General features: G+C 40.1%; 1 protein-coding gene across 1 annotated transcript in view; it reads left to right on the forward strand.

The window, feature by feature from the left end:
* The window catches only part of LOC135085601 (uncharacterized), an 18,396-nt gene extending 7,165 nt beyond the window's left edge, over nucleotides 1–11,231 (forward strand). Inside the window, exons 5-10 of the mRNA XM_063980375.1 lie at nucleotides 8,540–8,830; nucleotides 9,269–9,368; nucleotides 9,864–9,959; nucleotides 10,084–10,151; nucleotides 10,353–10,443; nucleotides 10,948–11,231. Of these exons, the coding sequence (XP_063836445.1) occupies nucleotides 8,540–8,830; nucleotides 9,269–9,368; nucleotides 9,864–9,959; nucleotides 10,084–10,151; nucleotides 10,353–10,443; nucleotides 10,948–10,995 (694 nt within the window). The 3' untranslated portion in view covers nucleotides 10,996–11,231. The remainder of the gene's footprint in view (nucleotides 1–8,539; nucleotides 8,831–9,268; nucleotides 9,369–9,863; nucleotides 9,960–10,083; nucleotides 10,152–10,352; nucleotides 10,444–10,947) is intronic.
* The last annotated feature ends 1,154 nt before the right edge of the window (nucleotides 11,232–12,385 follow it).

Here is a 12,385-nt window from a genome sequence, read left to right on the forward strand (position 1 = left end):
TGGCGGGTATTGAAATCAACACCCTGTATCTTAAATATTACAAGGTCTTTAAGCCTTGTGCCGCCACAATGTAAGTTTTAATACCAGGTTTACTGACCTTGTACCGAAGGAATGGAAAGTATTAGAAAGTTACTGCCGCAGCAAAGGTGTTAAGAAGTTTAACTTTACATCAATTCAAAATGTCAAAATCAGAGTTCAGAGTACCCAAGGACGTGCTCCCCGTACCGGTAGACGTGGACTTGCCAATGTCGGAAGACGATAGAGCCACAAGCCCAGTAGCGGACGTCCAAAGGGAAAAAAGGGGCAGAAAACCTGCTCCCTCAACTATTGCAATGAATTTAGACCTCAGTATCCTCCTAAAATTCATAAAGCCATACGATGGCAGTAGAGAAACCTCTTTTATCATAAACTGCAACAACGCCTACAACTTAGCCACGGAGACCCAAAAACATATAGTTTTTAAATACATATTATGCCAACTTCAAGGGAAAGCGGAAGTCGCGTGCTCCATAAAAGAATTCACCAATTGGGAACAATTGAAGGAATTCTTGAAAACTCAATTCAGTGAGCGTAAACATTATGCGCACCTGCTAATGGACCTCCAAGAGAGTAAGCAGAGCGGTAATGAAAACGTCAGCCAATACGCGCTCCGAGTCGAGACATGCCTGTCTCAACTCCTGACGGAGATATCGTTGTCGCAAACTAAAGTCAAAGAAATTCCCGGTAGGACAGCCGCAATGGAGGATCTCGCTCTCCACCATTTCTTAATGGGATTACATCCCCGTATCTCCAATATAGTGAGATGTCGCTCACCATCAACCCTCAACGAAGCCGTAAACCTCGCCGTATCCGAAGAACAGATACAACAGACTCTATACAAAAAACCTGTTCCCGACCAAAGACCCAACAACAATAACAATAATCGATTCACGAAACCCCGTCAGAATTTCAACAACCAACAACAAAGTTCTCAATCTCAATCTCAACCTCAACCTTCGGGTTCCAACTCCACTGTCGTATGTCGATACTGCAAAGCCCCAGGGCACACTATCGACGTCTGTCGAAAACGAGAATACAATAACAGAATGAGGGGTCAAAGGCCTCCATTCAACACCCCAAATCCTCAGTTCCGTAGGGTCAACTTCAACCAGGACCAACAGGAGGACGACGAGGGTCATGACGAAGTTGACTTCAATCCCTCAGAAAATTTAAACGAGTAGTGGACTCCCGGCGGTGTCCCGCGAGTCCAAAACGCAAACCAACCCTGATTCCAAATGAAAAGACACCCACTGTATCCACTGCATCCACTGTATCCACTGCATCCACTGTATCCACTGTATCCACTGTATCCACTGTATCCGCCGAACCAAAGGCGACCGCTGTACCCACTGTATCCGCCAAACCAAAGGCGACCACTGTATCCACTGCATCCACTGTATCCGCCAAACCAAAGGCGACCACTGTATCCACTGCATCCACTGTATCCACTGTATCCGCCGAACCAAAGGCGACCACTGTATCCACTGCATCCACTGTATCCACTGTACCAAATGCAAAATCTACTACACCCAAACGCAGGCCTTCCCTGACGACTCCGCTAACTGAAAAAAACACACAAATTTACGAAATATCATTTGATCCCTCAATCAAATCGTTACCACACGTTGTAATCAACACAGCCGCTTCTGAAATGCCACTGTCGCTTTTAATTGACACAGGTTCTTCAATAAGCCTACTCAAAAAGTCGTGTATCAAACCTCAAACTCCGCTGAACGAGGAAAAGCTCAAACTTAAGGGCTTTAACTCTGCTGACGAATCCGTCCCAACGTTGGGCTCACTTAATTTGGCGTTATACTTAAAAGACAAACCCAAAGTTTCCATCAAACACAAATTCCACGTAGTGGGAGACATTGATTTCCCCTACGACGGCATCGTGGGTAACGACCTCCTTAACCAATTCAATGGCAGCATCGATTTCACGCGCGAAGCCCTGAAGCTTGGAAAACATATCCTGAAGTTATTCTTTACGGATCCTTATTACACCGTTCCAGCACGCTCAGAGAAAGTAATAGAGTGTTCAGTTTCTAATCCTGACCTTAAAGAAGGTGTCATTCTAGATCAGCATATATCCCAGAACCTACTAATATCAAACTGCTTAGTAAAAGTCAAGGAAAATGATAAAATTAACATAACAGTCGCCAATACTTCAGAACAGCCAATAAATATCAAAACCAATCTCAATCTTCACCTAGAACCTCTTCATACCTCTGCGTATCCTGTCCATACTAGTAGACAAACGACATCCAAACGAACTGAAGAAGTTATAAATTCACTCAGAGCAAATCACTTGAACCAAGAAGAGAGAGATGCTCTTATAGATCTCTGCTCCCAATACTCAGATATCTTCCACTTGCCAGGCGATCAATTAACATTCACCACTGCTCTCGACCACAAAATCAAAACTACAGTCGACGAACCAGTTCACACCAAATCCTACAGATTCCCAGAATGCCATAAGCAGGAGGTAGAATCGCAAATCAACCAAATGCTTGACCAAAACATTATCGAGCCCTCTTCATCGCCGTGGAGCTCTCCCATATGGATAGTTCCCAAAAAACTAGATTCCCAAGGAAGACGAAAATGGAGAGTTGTCATCGACTATAGGAAGTTGAACAACATCACTATAGGCGAAACCTATCCAATTCCCCAAATCCATGAAATCCTCGACCAGCTAGGCAAGAGCAAATACTTCAGCACTCTGGATCTTACCTCTGGCTTCCATCAAATTCTCGTATCTCCTGAAGACGCACCCAAAACCGCGTTCTCCGTCCCTCAGGGACATTTCCAATTCAATAGGATGCCATTTGGGCTTAAAAATGCGCCATCCACCTTCCAAAAACTCATGAACAACTGCCTTTCTGGCCTTCAGGGTACACGATGCTTCGTCTACTTAGACGATATCGTCGTGTACTCACCTGACCTATTTTCCCAAATCGACAACCTCAAAATCGTCTTCAACAGAATCCGTAGTTTCAATTTAAAACTCCAGCCGGACAAGTGTGAGTTCCTCCGGAAGGAAGTGGCTTACCTTGGCCATATCATCAGTGAAAATGGCGTTAAGCCTAACCCCGACAAGACCAACGCCGTAACAGAATTTCCAGTACCCCAATCTCCAAAAGATGTGAAATCTTTCCTGGGTTTAGTTTCCTATTATAGGAGATTCATATCAGATTTCTCAAAACTAGCTAAACCCTTAACTTCCCTCCTTAAAAAGGACACGCCTTTTAATTGGCAAAACGAGCAACAACTCGCATTCGAATCCCTAAAAAACAAACTTGTCTCAGCCCCGATTTTAGCTTATCCAGACTTTACACAACCCTTCCTTCTGACTTGCGACGCTTCCAACTATGCGATATCCGCAATATTATCCCAAGGTCCCGTGGGACGAGACCGTCCCATTGCATACGCATCTCGCACTCTCAATAAGGCGGAATGCAATTACAGTGTGACTGAAAAGGAATGCCTAGCAATCCTGTTCGGCACCAAAACGTTCCGACCTTACCTCTATGGAACCCGCTTCACAATCATCACAGACCACAAACCCCTTCAATGGCTTTTTAATTGCAAGGACCCCGGGTCTCGCTTAGTCCGGTGGCGCCTAAAACTGGAAGAGTTCGAGTATAATATCCAATATAAAAAAGGCAAAGTAAACGCCAATGCTGACGCATTATCTCGACATCCTGTAAATCCAATAATCCCTACCGACTCTCCACCGCAATCAGAAGCTCCAAATCAACTTGATCCTGTCCAATCCGCTGATAACGGAAATAATGACTTACCTTTTAGTCCGCTCACGCTGGATGACCTAAATAATATTCAGCTCCCGCATACTTCTGAAAATGATAGTGACAGTATACCTAACATTGACCTATTAGATGATGATCGTGAAATTACATTCCCATCCAGCCCTGAAGAAACTAACCCGACTCAATCCTGTGAACCTGCAATTCCTACTACAACTACTCCTGACCCTAGACCTTCTACAAGTAAAAATATTCCCGCTGAATCCAATCCTGAAATGCAAGAAAACTTACCTCCTCAGCCACTCCTAGACGCTCCCGACCCATCACCTGGAAATCAAGATACCTCACCTCTGCTCCTCCCAGCGCCTGACTCTCCCCTGCAAGATCCTGAAACACTTAACCTAAGTCCCAACTTACCTTCCAGTCCAGAACACGTAGCCCTCGGTGATGATTACTCCAAATTCCTGAAAGAAATCAATAATAAAAACAGAAATTATAACACAAAGGTGTTAGAACATAATCAATCCCTTCTGAAATCTCATGCCAAAATCCTACTAGTCCCTACGTCCATCGATTTAGACGAATCGAATGCCTATATCTCCGAAATTCTTGAACAAGCTACAGACCCCAAAGAAATACTGTATTCAGAAAAACAACTATACTCATTCGAAAGAATCCCTGACATTAATAATAAATCAATTTATCTCATCTATCCGAAAGTAAACCACTTTGACGAGTGTACTTACCCAGAAATATTCCAAACATTGAAAACTGTAAGAAACCACTTATTAGAATCAACAGATGATGTAATAGAAATCGCATTACCTGACTTTAAAAATCCATTCCAAAAACATTATTTTGCTAAAATATACAACATCATTGTCTACCTTTTCCACGACACTAATATTACAGTAAATATCTACCACAACAATATAATTCATCCAAGCCTTAGTGAGATAAAGAAAATCCTAAGAGAAAATCACGACCTCCCGATTGCTGGCCATTTGGGTTGCAATCGAATGCTAAGCCGAATCCAAGAACGCTATTACTGGAAAGGAATGAAAAGCGACGTAGAATCATATATTAAAAACTGCACTTCCTGTCAGGAAAACAAAGCCCTAAGACGAACTAACAAGGCGCCCATGCAGATAACCACCACTTCTACTAGCCCTTTTCAAAGAATAGCCTTGGACATTGTAGGTCCACTTCCCGAATCAGGTCCCGCAAAACTTAAATATATACTAACAATACAGGATGATCTAACCAAATTCTCAGTAGCTTATCCTTTACGTAGTGTCTCTTCCGAAGAAACAACCGACTGTCTGGTCCATTTCATTTCCCTATTCGGCATCCCAGTTTCAATTCTCACTGATCAAGGCACAAACTTTACCGCTGACCTCTTTAAAAAGACCTGTTCCTTCCTCAAAATAAAACAGATATGGTCCACTCCGTATCATCCACAAACTCAAGGAGCTCTGGAAAGAAGTCATTCGACACTTAAAGAATATCTGAAGTCTTACGTTAACGAGAACCAAGATGATTGGCCCCGTTACGTTTACACGGCTATCCTAGCTTACAATTCAGCCATTCATAGTACCACGAACTTCACCCCTTACGAACTACTGTTTGGGCACAAGGCCTTTATTCCCGATTCCATTTACAGTCAAGACCTCACTACTTATCCCGACTACGTCCGGTTGCTCCAACACCGACTTAAATTATCCTGGGAACGGGCTGTTGAAAACATCGAAAAATCCAAAGAAAGATCCAAAGGCTACTACGATAGCAGGGCTCGTCCCGTTAAATACAAAGTGGGAGACTTTGTATATTTGAAAAATCATGTAAGACTGCGTAAAGCACTTTCACCTATATGGAAAGGTCCATACAAGGTTATTGCTGTTCATAACAACAATACCCTCACTCTTTTAATCAATAGACGTCACGTCAAACATCACTGCGACGAGGTGAAATTAGCTGGCGTCTTTCCCAGTTCTCCTTAGTTAAGTAATATAATAGGTTAGTTATCACTAGACGTTAGAACTTACTTTTAATTTGTTTATTTTCAGCGTGTCGGCTACGGCTACGCCAAGTTTCATAACACCAATACCCACAAGTTCAGGCATCTATTTTGACTATATTGGAAAAGCCAAAATCATTAGTGGAAATTTAAGGATACTGATTCCATTAGATATTTCATATATAAGGCCGCATATACGAAATATTAATCAGGAACTGGATAAGGTCAAATTCATTTGCGAGAAAATAAAACCGCTAGATAATTCCGAGTGCTTTAACATCCTTCAACCTTTTGCAATCCGTTTTAAAGATATAATCAAAGATTATTCTTCAATAACTCATTTAATAGACAGTAGAGTAAAACGTAGCGCATGGATCCCCGGAATAGGCTCCCTTATGAAGCAGATCTTCGGTACTCTGGACGAAGATGATGCTATCAAATACGATGCGGCTATAAAACATGTACAAAACAACCAAAAGAGATTAGCTTCATTAATGAAAGACCACATATTAGTCACTACATCTGTATTATCCGCTTATAATGAAACATTAAGTAAAATCAAGGTTAACGAAGATAATCTCAGTGCAGCTATCAACAAGCTCTCAGCCAAACTTATAAATATCTCTGATACTACCAATAGTCTATTAATAACTTCTGAAATAAATGAAATTTTCACCAATTTAGAATCATCTTTGCTTACCTTATCGTTTCAGATCGAAGACATAATCAATGCAATCTTATTTAGTAATGTTAATGTCATTCATCCGTCAGTAATAACTCCGCAACAACTTTATAGAGAGCTTGCCGATAACTACCGACACTTACCCAGTGATTTGGAACTTGCCGTAGACTTAGATATAAATTTGATTCATGTTATTTTAAATCTTAGTAATTTAGTTAGCTATTATGTTAGTAATAAGATAATGTTTGTACTACAAGTGCCCCTAGTAGGTCCACGCCAGTTTTACTTGTATAATAATATACCGTTACCAACTCCTCATAACTTAACAAGACCAGACTCATTCAGCGTTGTAATACCTAGCCATAAGTATATCCTTATAACAAAAGACAAACTACACTACAATAATTTGGATTCCCTCGAAAAGTGCAAACATACCAATAAACAAAACTATATCTGTGAATCAGTGAATGTGTTCCCAACCAGTGAAAACCCCAATTGTGAAAGTGAACTATTATCTAAAGTAATAACAAAACTACCTAATCAGTGTCGAACGGAATTCATCCGTGGTAATTTGGACGTTTGGAAACCACTCCGGAATAATAAGTGGATATTTGTTCAATCCACCTTAAGTAAATTGTCAATAGATTGTTCAAACTCCGAAACTTTAGAAACTAATATTATAGGAACCGGAATCATAGAAATCCTAACATCTTGTAAAGCTTATTGTAAAGATACCCAATTGATACCTAAGAATAATGTATTAAATATAACTTTACCTTCATCTAACTTAGACTTTAATTTGATTAATGACAGTTGTTGTAATATCCGTAAATTCAAGGAAATGGCCGATGGTGTACCCAACATCAAGTTAAAAGATCTCGATCTGAATAAAGTAAATTTTGGAAAATACACTAATGATAAAATTTTAACCGAATTAAATAAAGTTATTCAAGAACCACATATCATTAAATACGGGGCACACTATTCGTCGTTTATCTTATTTCTAATTATAATTGTAATAATTGTAATAGTTTATAAGTATAATAATTTTACTAAAATAAAAACAGGCAGCATTCACGATGTCGAACAAATCGAACTCGCGATTATTACTCCTAAAGTAGAATCTGAATCCGAACAGAATCCGGGAACCTCATTCCCCAAAATCCGTAGAAACCTATAGATAATTTGACTTAAACCCATAAACTTAGGAGATTTAACCCCTAAGTTTATTCTTGATGGGGGGAGGTGTTACATCCCTCTGATGTACATAAAACCCCTGATGCCCAGAAAATCCTGCGGCATCAGCATTTTTGTCCGAGTTGGCTCGCCCGCTTCACGGGCTCGCCAGTTCTTCGCTACCACTCGTGCGTGACGGCTGCCTCTTTCAAATCCAATCATTGTATTTTATTTTAGCCAGAATAATTAGCCTTTTTTAAAAAGACTCTATCAAAGCCCGGCCTAACAGCGCGCTGTCAACCGTAAGGCGAGGTGGTTACGTTACGGTGCGGATAAGTGTGCGTTGCAGTATGGAGTTTCATACAAAGAATACTGACCGCCTCAAGTTGATACGGTTACGATCCCTTTCCGGGATTAAAAGTGTGCTTCGTTCTTTAGTCTCCATTGCAGTAGCACGACCCTCTCTAATTTACCAGATGCAAACTGACGGCCGATGGAGAAGCAACGTTCTGTAATGGGGGCAATAGGTGGACAGATGACCTCATAAAGGTTGCAGGAAGGAACCGCTACACCAACCGGCCAGTCACGAAATTATTGTGGCTGAGATGAGATGATCCTCAAACGCAACGCTGCTTAAGTCGCCTAAATGTGAAAACGCTCTAACTGGCAGAGAAAGCCTAGTGTTATTAAGTTCGACTCACCTACCAATTTATATGGTATAAAAATAAACTAACTTCCCAACCCGTCTGGCCAGCGCGGGGAGTATGGGCCAAATCCTCATTTGCCTCTGGTAAAAGAGCTCCTGCAATGGAGATCATAATTATCACCTGATGATGATGAAATAATAAGCTAAATTTTCAGCTCAGAACCAAAAAGGCACATGATCTACGATGTCCGTTTACCAATCGACCGTCCAGAAGCTCAATTCGAAACGCCATACTTCGAAATCCTGTACATATACATGCTGTACATTGCAGCAGTATATACAATAAACTTCACTGGTTATGATGGCTTCATGATCGCCTGTGTTTACCATGCGTGCCTGAGGATTGAACTCTTCTGCAAATATGTCCATGACGCTATGGATTATGAGGGAGATGAGCTGAGGAAGCGATTGGGTGAAGCTGTCAACCATCACTGCGAGACCTTTAAGTGAGTTCAGGTTTTCTTATCATTGTAAGTAAGATGTTTTGTCTATAAAGGCGAAACTGTTAGCCTGCATCTCAGCTGATGAAAAAAGAATTGCCCCCACGAGGAGTCGAACCGAGGACCTCTGGTCTAAGACAGAACTTACCACTAGACCACAGTTTAAACATCTCCTTCCTTCCACTCTTCCTCACACAACATAGACTTGAATCGGACGCTAGTTACTTCATCATCATCATCATTTTATATAGGCCTCCCCCAATGATTTCCACATCATCCGGTTGGTAGCGGCCTGCATCCAGCGCCTTCCTGCTACCTTTATGAGGTCGTCGATCCACCTTGTGGGTGGATGTCCCACTAGTTACCTAATTACTTTAATCTACATATCTACATATCTACATATCTATCAAATTACAAATACTTATCTAAGTATTTGTATTTCAGATTGATCGAGAAATGTGAATCTTCCTTCAACTTCTACCTGGGTCTGGTGTACGTGATAGTAACCACTGAACTTTGCATCTGTCTCTACCTGGTGATGGAGGTTAGTATTTTTATAAATAAACCATCTATGTTCAAAATTTCTTCAACATCATCATTTTAGGCACAGGACAGCCACTGCTGAACTTCTTCTTCCTCGTTCCCTCACTGATGAGGATCGCGACCACAGATAGTGTTCCTCCACTGCTGAACTAGGTCTCCCCCAATGATTTCCTTAATGACCGGTTGGTAGCTGCCTGCATCCAGCGCCTTCCTGCTACCTTTATGAGGCCGTCGGTCTACCTTGTGGGTGGACGTCCTACGCTACGCTTTCCGGCACGAGGACTCCACTCCAGAACCTTGCTGCCCCATCGGCCGTCAGTTCTGCGTACTATGCATAGCACATAGCTATGTGCCCTGCCCATTGCCACTTCAGCTTGCTAATCCATCGGGCTATGTCAGTGACTTTAGTTCGTTTACCGATCTCCTCATTTCTGATTCGATCTCGTAAAGAAATTGTAAACTGAGTGATAGTTATTATTTATTTTATTTGTTTCAGGGATTCGAGTTTGATTACAAGTTTTCTTCATTCAGTATTGGCACCATCTTGCATATCTACGTGCCTTGTCTTGTCGCTGAAAAACTGAAGTCCGTTGTAAGTCTCTTTGCTTTTCATCAAGGTTTCAAAGCAGCAGATCGTAGGTCCACCTAGTGGGGGCCTGCCTATACTACGTCTTTTGAAAATGTAACTACATTAATGAAATTATTTCTATTTTCAGTGTGAAAACGCTTCAGATTTGATATACTGCTGTGGATGGGAGAACAACTACGATCTATCCATGCGCAAGTAAGTATAATGACGCCCGTATTCATAAATATTACTAAAAGATTATGAGACATGTAGAGGCTTATTTGACGAGTTGTAAGTACTATTTAAATAGTCTATACAAATAAAGAAATTTTGATTTGGACATTGACTTTTTGATAATATTATTTGACAGACTAAAAGTGTTTTTAGGAAACTAGCATATTGTACCCAACTTTTCAGGTTTATCCCCTACATGATGGCGCGTGCGCAGACCCCTGTAGCCATGAAAGCCTTCGGTCTCATCACGTTTGAGATGAGCTTGTTTGCATCTGTAAGTTTACACCACTCGTAAAGCTCATAGCAGACTTCATCATCATCATTTCAGCCAAGACGTCCACTGCTGAACATAGGCCTCTCAAAATGATTTCCACAAAGGCCGGATGGTAGCGGCCTGCATCTACCACTTTCCTGCTACCTTTATGAGGGCATTGTCGGTTCATCTTGTGGGTGGACGCCCTACGCTGCGCTTTCCGATACGTATAGCAAACTTATCAACTCGCATAAGGGATCAACACCGCATCGCCTTTTGCGAGCTGTCAACCGCGAGGCGAGGCGTTTACGTTGCGGTGCGGATATGTGCGTTGCAGTATGGAATTTCATACATAGAATACTGACCGACTCGAATTGATACGGTTACGATCCGTTTCGGGGTTGATAAGTGTGCTTCGTACTTAAGTCGCAAGATTCGGGAAGTGTGGGGGTGGTTCTACTACCCTTTTTTGTCGAAAAAACAAGGCACAGTATTAAATTAATGATGCATTATTATTTGTTTCAGACCATGAAGACGGCTTATTCCATGTACACGATAATAAAAACTCAATAAATGGCAACCTGGTTGACTGGAAGAAGATGCCGCAAGAAGTCCACCTTTTTAGGGTTCCGTAGTCCTGACAAGGAACCCTTATATTTAGTTTTTAACTCTCGTTTGGCACTTGATGCACATTCGAAATCAATGTTTTTAATGTTTTTAGGTCTCTATAACCTTAATGCACTTCAGGGCACATTAAAACATTAAATAAATCGAATAAATAAGCAAAAACAAATAAACTGTCTGTGTTAACAAAATAAATTTACCTGTTGTTTGTTTACAGTGTTTTTTAATAAATGAAACTTACTAAAATAAAATCATAAATTGTACTTTATTTTCAAATATTTTCAAATTACTTAATTTACTTTATTTGGTACCAAAAAGTGTTATTGTGATTTCAACCCCTTCAATGTTTTATTTATCATTAATGTTTTTTTTTTCTTACTATTTTTTTAAATAATCAGAGTTCAAATACTAATATTCAAATACGAAAGCTTGTAAAGAGGTTTGGATGTATGTTTGTTACTCTTTCACGCAAAAAGTACTCAACGGATTTTGATGAAATTTTTCAGTATTATTGTTTATACATCAGAATAACATAAAGGCTATAATTTATTATGATCTGTGACAAACTGAATTTCACGCGGGCGAAGCTGGAGGCAAAAGCCAGTAACAATATACGAATAGGCATGGTATTCTTCAAACAACCAATTTACATACGAAAAGAATACACAGTAATTTAAATTCAAAACATAGACGCAGAGCAAACCGGTAAGTCTTAATAGTTCTCTATAGGCCTGTTACAAATAACAACTATTTATTTATTTATATTATAACTAGCCTCTACCCGCGGCTTCGCTTGCATGAATGTCGGTTATTCACAGATAATTAATATTTTTTTATATCCCTAAAAAATAAAACATACAACACTATCATTTCCGGTTTCACACACAAATAAAAACGCTGTAAATCTATGCTATTCTAAAACACTCTACTTATAGAAAACTACTCACAATAAATATGAATTTTCAGATCCCATTCTTGAAAAAATATTGGTGTCCCGCAAAAAATTTCATCCCCTATTTTCATCCCCTCTAAAAAACATTTATGTTTTATGTCCCACCCCACCTGTAAACAAACATAGAAAGAAATATAAATAAAAAATAGCTTGATTTTTACAAATAATTATGACAAAACGTTATAAAAATGTCGTGCAGATAGTGTATTGAGTATAGATTTCATAAAAATTGGTTCATGAAGTGGTTTTGTTTACATTTTCTCTGATAGAAAACCACGTGTCCAAAGATATAAACAACATTGAACAGACTACATGAAAAAAGAAGCTCTATAATTTCTGTATCTACACTTCGTACTCAAAAGTACTAAATGCCTATTTCCTGTCAAA

This window comes from Ostrinia nubilalis, chromosome 29 (assembly GCF_963855985.1).
Source record: "Ostrinia nubilalis chromosome 29, ilOstNubi1.1, whole genome shotgun sequence".
Lineage (NCBI taxonomy): Eukaryota > Metazoa > Arthropoda > Insecta > Lepidoptera > Crambidae > Ostrinia > Ostrinia nubilalis.